Genomic DNA, 7,066 nt, shown 5'->3' with positions numbered 1-7,066 from the left:
AAAAAAAAAAGAAAAAAAAAGTGAGCCGAGGAGGACTATTGTATAACTCCAGTTACACATATTCTATAACCCCACAGTCCTGGGTTGGACAGCAGGCAACTTACACAGTTGTAACTGGCAGTCTCGCCAGACCCTCTGGTACTTCGGATGCTACCATCCCTTATGTTCAGTGGTGGACAGCCCATGCCCTCAGCTACCTTTAAAATCCTCCTGTCAGACCAAGCCAGGCCAGGAAGGGGTCTGTGTTCCGGGGAGCCCAGGCCTAGCCCCCATCTCTGAGCTTGGCTGAGGCTGCAGCCACAGTCCTGGAGGTGTCCCTGGCCCTGGGACGGGTCAATTCTTACCTGCAAGCTGAACTTGTTTGGACAGTCTCTTCTTAGAATCGGGAGGTAAAGTTCCTGAGGCTGTTGGCCCCGGCGAGGGTTCCCAGCATGTTCCTATCGAAACCTTGCTGCAAGGGGAGAAACAGGTACTGTGTGACACATACTGGAAAGCACTGTGGGACTCCTGCGGTCAGAAACTGCCTGCCAGTAAGGAGCAGCCTCGTTCCCTCGGCCTCTGCACCAAAGTGTTCTGAGCACTGCATATGTAAGCGGGGGGCTAAAACTGGCCTAATTGACTGTGGCCAAACGTTATGCTGCTAATACCCACGAGTTAGCAAAATGTGTTTGGCCCCTCATCAGGTCATGTGAATTTCTTGCTCACTTTTGCAGAAACCCAAGTCAAGGCATGAGAATTCAGGCTGGTACTCATGACTCTATGCAGCACAAAAATCCAAATCAGATTACGAGAATGCGACAATTTTTCTTCTGACTGTCCTTGTCTTTCTTTCTTTTGTTTTTTTAAAGTCCAACCAGAGCTCTCGGGCAGGGAGGATGTGCTCAGTGCTTCTCAAAGTCAGGGGCAGCTCCCACCAGCAGCTGCTCCCCACCGCCAGCCCAGCCCCAGCTCCTGCTGGGGGCAGATTGAGCCCGGATCCTGTTCTTTCTCTAGTACAGAGCAGGTGCTCAATACAGACTCCAGACGCGATGAGGACAGCATGGTGTCGGCGTAGCCACTGGCCAGGTGGCTTGAGCAGAGGGTCTTGGTCTAGGTCCCAGTTGTATCTCAGACCCAGGGGAAAAGAGAGGAGATGACAGAGGGTGCATGACAGCAGCCAGCCCGAGCCCCAGTCCTACTGTGCTTGGGCATGAAGTGCATGATGTCGTTTTCCCCCTTCAGGTGTGTTGGCTTGCTCCTGTTCAGCTTGGCTGAACTGGGTGGAAAGAATGTGCGAGCAAAAGGTTTTCCTCCTGCCCTGACTTGCTGAATCCAGGCAAACTCCTTGGACCTTGAGTCCCTAGTCAGCAAAATGGGTATAAGCCATGTGGACTGTCTCACCACTCTTGCGACAGGCCGATGAACGATAGGTATGAATGCACGTCAGGAACAGAAGCCCGGCCCAGACCCTGCCCAGGCTGTTGTCAAGCACAGCGGGGGTGGAGACCAATGGGCACCGTGTGGAAGGGAATTCACATGAAGAGTACAGTGAGCGCATTCGCTGAGCGTCTCAGCCAAGATGGGGAACTGAATCCATCGGAGCTCCCTCAGGCAGCTCACGGAAGCTCTCACCCTGCTCTCCTTACCTGTCTCTTCCCCTTCCCTGGGGCCCACTTGGGGCTCTGGATTGTCAAGTGAAGAACGGGGGCCGCTGTCTGCATGCAGACTGCCCCACTCTCCTGGACCACAGTGACTTCCTGGCCCCTCTACTGCTTCCCTGCAGTGCTGGAGAACAGCTGTCCCGCCTTCTGCCCGGGGTGGTCTTGTGGGTGTGTGTGCGCCCTCCTCCTCCTCCATCCCTTCATTCTCCCTTCTCCACCTCTCCCTGTCATGACTAAGATGCTCAGATCCCCTGTCGTTAACAGGCTTCTTTTCACCCACCTCCTCTTTCCTTCCTCTTACGGTCAAACTGTAGTCCCCCACCCCATCCCATCATGACCGCACCCACTCCAGCTCCCTGGTGCTCCCCTTGCTGGGCAACAGCGCTCTGAAGTCCCCTTGAGACTCTGAAGCACCAGACAGATCCAGAGCCTTTCCTGGTCCCCATCCTCTTTGTCCCCTCCACAGCACTGGGAATGCTGCCCACTGACCCTGGGAGCGCCCCCCTCTCCCACGAGGTCTTCTGCCCCTTCCTGCGCACCTTGTACACATCCTCCTGTTTCCCTCTCCTTCCTCCCTCTCAGCCCTCAGGTGAGGTCTTCATGGCCCTGCCCTTAACCCTGAAGTCTTTCCTGTAGTCATGAGCCCCATGAGAGTCTTGCCTGTTCTCATGGCCTCACCAGTCTGGACTCCAGCCTCTCTGCCAGGGTCCCCCACTGCATCCTGCTTGGCTGCCACCCAAGCTGTCCAGACTCAACTCACTCCACGAGCCTCCTGGACCTCTTGTCACCTGATATATTTCTGTTAATTGGACCACAGTGTCTTTGAGTCATAGTCCTGCTCCTCTGCTTCATCCATCCCCTGCCCTTTATTTCCACTTCTCTGCTGCCCACATCTCAGCCCAAAGAATGGCTGCTGAAGGGCTGGGAGAGAAGGATCATGAGGAGAGGTCTCATATCACAAGCCTGGAGAGAGGCCTTGGTGTCTGCTCACGCTGGGGGTCATTGAGGACGGGGGGACAAAGGTCACCCTAGTCAGGCCCAGCAGCCTCCAGGGTCCACTCCGTCTGGTACACTGGCATGGAATTCATCATGCTCCCATCGTGAGACCCTTTATTCAAAGCCTTGATTGGCACAAAGGCACAAGTCCAAACTCTTTGGCCTGCAGCTGAAGGGCTTTTGTAATCCAGCCCAAATCTGCCTTTCAGCCTCAATGTACATCGACCCCCTCCCAAATACCTGTGTGCTCTTTGTGCCCCTTGCTTTGTCAATTTGCTCCTAAACCACACTGCTCCAGGGCACTCACACACTTCCTGTGCCCTTCACATACTTGGCAACCCTAGGAGATCCCAGAGCCTGGGGGTTTGGGTGGTGTTGATCAAGATCATCGCTTCTCAAACCCTCCCTGGGAGGGAGTCTCCCCCGGGTGGGTGGGGACCAATCTGCCTCTCCCTTCTTGGTCCCCTGGGACTTCGGGACAGGGCACATCAGAAGGGGCTGTGGGGTGGGAGCTTACCTGTCTGAGGACACCCTGAAGCTCCCTGATGGACCACATGTCAGACAGGAGGAGCCGGGCAGCCTCTGCAGCCTTAGGTGAGGTGCTGGACAGGTGAGAAGTGTGACTGTGAGAGGAGACTCTGCCTGGAGGCGAGAGACTGCCCCTCCCTCCTGCCATCTTTTGCATGCATTGGTTGCATGACAGAGGGGCACAACCCCACCCCTGCCCACCTAGAGGCGCCCTGTGGGCCATGAGCTCATCCTGCAGCCTTTGTGTACGGGTGATGGAGCCCCGTGGACCGTAGCAAAGTTCCCATGTAGTTGGGTCTGCTGCCTCATGTCTCCTGTTGACCATCTGAGGACCCAGTGCCCCTGCATGTCCCCCAGCCAAGAAATGCACTGCCTCTGTCCCTCTGTGCAGCCCTGAGGCCTGGAGACTGCGCCTGTAGCCCCCCCCAGCCCTCTTGGTTTCTGGAACTTCTCTCCTATCAGAGGCCTCCCACCTGCCCTTCCTTGCACTACATCCTTTCCCGCCTCCACTTCAGTGCCTGCTGTGCAGGGAGAAGGGCTATGCTGCCAGAAGGCCGACAGGGGGCGCCGTCCGCTCCTCACAGACCTGTTGCGGCACAGGTTGATGACGTTGTTAAGCATGCTGCTGGAGAAGTACTGCTTGGCCATCTGCGGCTGCGAGGCCATCAGGTTCCTCACAGTGTAGCAAGCTGAAGACAAGATATCTTCAGAGTTGCTGGTGTTGCCATTGTGGCTGGTGAGGAGCCTAGTCACCTCTGGGAATACTTGGTTCCCTGAGAGAAAGAGTTGGCACAGGGTCAGGATTGCCAAGGGAAGGAGGGGCTGAAGGGTTCCCTCTGAGGCCACAGTCCTAGGCTTCCCTCATTCAGGCTTTGAGCCAGGTGGCCCCACAGGGCTCCATGACAGTTCCAATCCAGAGGGGACCTCTGCAGACCTGCCGCCCCACCTTGGTGACCTGCTCCTTCCCCTCTCCTCGGCCAGCTTTCCCTCTAAATGCTCACCCTGGGGAATGGCTCAAGAGTGACCGTCCTGCAGGCTCTGGAACACGGGCAGCCTGCCGTGTCCTGTCTGGAGAGGGAAGGGGTAGGCGCTCTTACCCATCACTCTGTGCAGCACAGGATGGCGGGACATGTTGCTTAGGAGGGAGGCCCCGGACCGTACCACGTCTGAGTTGCCAGATTGCAGGAGGCGGGCAATTTGTGGCAAGCCCTTTTCCTTCAGCCCAATCAGCTGACTCATGCCACTGGACATCTATGAGAGAAGGCCCCAGGAAGAGTGGGCTTGTGGCTTTCCAAGCACCAGGCAGGCAATCCCATTCCCAGAACCCAGGGCCTTTTCTCCTTCACGCTGGAAGCATAGGCAGACATAGAAATTGCTCACACCTGGGTGCCTACAGAACTTGGGCTCACTTGACCCCTCCTGCCCTTACCCCCTGCCCCCTGGATGACAGCTTGCAGCTCAGCTGGGAGGGGAAATCCCATTTCTTTCACTCATGGTGACCGAGAGTCAGCTTCTAAAGTGTCCATACCTTACCCAACTGTCTCAGCTCTGCCTCTCTCAAATATCCTTCCCAGCAGTACCTGCTGACGGGGAACATGGTCAAAAGCCTCTGTCAATTAAAGAAGGACTCGGGCTAGGGGTGCAGCTCAGTGGTACAGCACTTGCCTAGCATGCACAAGACCCTGAGCTCTAAACCCAGCACTGGCGGGGCGGGGGGTCCATTATCTTCCAATTTCCCTACCTGTGCTGAAATTCAAATCATATTTGTTATGGGCTTACCTGAGGTAAAGATAGATCAGACATAGTCTGGGACCTCATGGAAATATACTTGGGGTCCCCTGGTGGTAGCCCAGCTCATCCATGACTCTGAGAAACCAGGCATCCTGCGGGAGCCTGGGCTAGGCCGGTTTGGGGTCATGGAGACCCCAGACTCTTCCCCTCACAGATAAGTTTCCCTTACCCTTAGGTTTTCAGCATCCACTGCTGCCCAAATCCCTTCCATCCTAAGTAAAAGCTAGGGAACAGTTAGTGACCTGTAGGCCTTTTTGGTCCCCACTGTATATCATCACATCCCCAAAACTGTATTTGGGTTCAAAACCTATTCTAGTTCTGTCATATCCTCCTCTGGACCTGCTTGTGTTCCAAATTCTTTTTCTACTCTGTCAGTTCACCAAACAGAGACTCCATCCCAGGTAGCAGAGGTCAGCACTGGCCCGGGATCCGTGAGGCAAACAGGTTAGTGGGCACCAGCCTGGAGCTCCGGAGGGCAGGACATCTCTCTCATCACTGCCTCCATGCCCGGCCCAGGGCTTCTCAGGCTCATATCTGCAGCCTGAAACTCACAGCCTGCATGTGTTTGACAGACGAGGGCCAGGACAGGCTCTGGGAAAAGCAGGGAGCTGAGCCCGGAGTGTGGGGAGCAGCAGGAGGAGGGGCCCCTCACCAGCCCCTTGCTGGCCGTCAGGTTCTGCAGGGCGCCAGCACAGGCCTCCAGGGTGGCATCCTTCTTGCTCTTGCCCATGAGGTTCAGGTAGGTGCGGATGGCATCTGAGTGGTACAGCCAGCTGCTGCCCCTGGGGTTGGTCTCTTCCTCGGGAAGGGGACACTCATAGTTGTTGTTCTGAGGACAGAGAGCAGGTCAGGGGACATGAGCCAAGCATCCTCTCCCTCCCTGAACTTCAGGGTCGTGGTGACTGACACAGGCAGGGTGCCTGTGTATCCCAGCACGCCATAGAAAGGTCCTCCACTGTCTCAGGATGGAGGGGGCAGGTGGCATTCCTGGTACCCCAGGAAGTGTGCTCCAGGGCAGCCTCAGCCCAGACCTTCCAGCATATGAGGCCCTTTGGGGGTCTCACTGCAAGATGCTTCCTCCCTCCTGGGGTTAGAACGTGGGTTTGACCTGCCCTAGATCCACAGGGCCTTCTGGGCTTGGCTTTAGGCTGTGCCCCGTAGAAGAGGCCTGACCCTCCTTCCACTGTGTCCTCCTTGGGGGCTCCGGAGGTGGTGCCCAAAAACAGCTGAGTCCTGGCACTCCCTTAGGGGTCGGGGAGAAGAGGCCGGCCCTTGGAGGGAAGGCAGATCCCCTCGTTGTGCAGGTGGAGGGCCCTCTCCCAGCCTCCAGAGAGCAGCACACTCCGAATGCTGTGGCTTGGGAAGGGGCCTGGCCCCTAGGGCTGCTTTCAGGCCCTGGGAGAGTCAAGAGGGTGGATAGGGCAGTGGGCCTCGGGGGGCCCCGGGTCTGCCCAGAGACCCTGCTCACCATCATCTTGTCGCTCTTATTGCTGAAGCAGCCAGTGGAAGACTTCTCCATGTAGCTATTGCGGGTGTTATACTCCAGCTGGCGGTAGCGGGTGGGCACCTCGGCGTCCAGGCGGTAGGAGAGGTTGTGCAGGATGCACATGCAGTTCTCCACGGACTGTGGAGCAAGTAGAAGCAGGCGCGTGATCCGCCGCCAAGCCCCTGGCGGGCTGTGGGCTCCCACCCGCCTGACTGACCAGAGCAGCATCCAGAGAGATGAACAGACGCCCCCTGTACCCTCAGCGGGCAAGGATCTCCGAGGGACTCTGCTGGGACCTGGATCTGAGTCCTGGCTCTGTCATTTCCTGGCTATTTGAACCCGAGTGACCCACCTTACCTTTGTGGGCCTCAGTTTCCTCAGCTGTAAAATGCAACTGAAATCACTTCAATGGCTACTGGGAAGACTATACAGGGTGCCCCTGTACCCTTGGGATCCCTATCAGGACTCAACTAACCACGAATTGAAATAAGTTTTAAAAAAGTTACATCTGTATCAAACGTACCAACTATTTCTGTAGTACTGACCTTGTATCATCATAAGTGTAGGTATTATACGTAACCTTATTGTTTATGAATGATGACAGGGTGGGTATATATATATATAT

General features: G+C 56.1%; 1 protein-coding gene across 2 annotated transcripts in view; it reads right to left on the bottom strand.

Annotated features, from left to right (window-relative positions):
* Nucleotides 1-7,066, bottom strand: part of Pkp1 (plakophilin 1) — a 35,795-nt gene that overhangs the window by 3,420 nt on the left and 25,309 nt on the right. For both annotated transcript variants that reach the window (XM_010645113.2, XM_010645114.2), the window contains exons 7-12: nucleotides 6,424-6,579; nucleotides 5,608-5,784; nucleotides 4,262-4,415; nucleotides 3,751-3,937; nucleotides 3,154-3,238; nucleotides 345-451 (exon numbers count right to left, since the gene is read on the bottom strand). In XM_010645113.2, coding sequence (XP_010643415.1) covers nucleotides 377-451; nucleotides 3,154-3,238; nucleotides 3,751-3,937; nucleotides 4,262-4,415; nucleotides 5,608-5,784; nucleotides 6,424-6,579 — 834 coding nt within the window. In that variant the 3' untranslated portion in view covers nucleotides 345-376. The remainder of the gene's footprint in view (nucleotides 1-344; nucleotides 452-3,153; nucleotides 3,239-3,750; nucleotides 3,938-4,261; nucleotides 4,416-5,607; nucleotides 5,785-6,423; nucleotides 6,580-7,066) is intronic.

Source organism: Fukomys damarensis, unplaced genomic scaffold (genome assembly GCF_012274545.1).
Source record: "Fukomys damarensis isolate Sample0158 unplaced genomic scaffold, DMR_v1.0_HiC HiC_scaffold_11, whole genome shotgun sequence".
NCBI lineage: Eukaryota > Metazoa > Chordata > Mammalia > Rodentia > Bathyergidae > Fukomys > Fukomys damarensis.
This window is presented reverse-complemented; position numbering and strand designations above follow the sequence as displayed.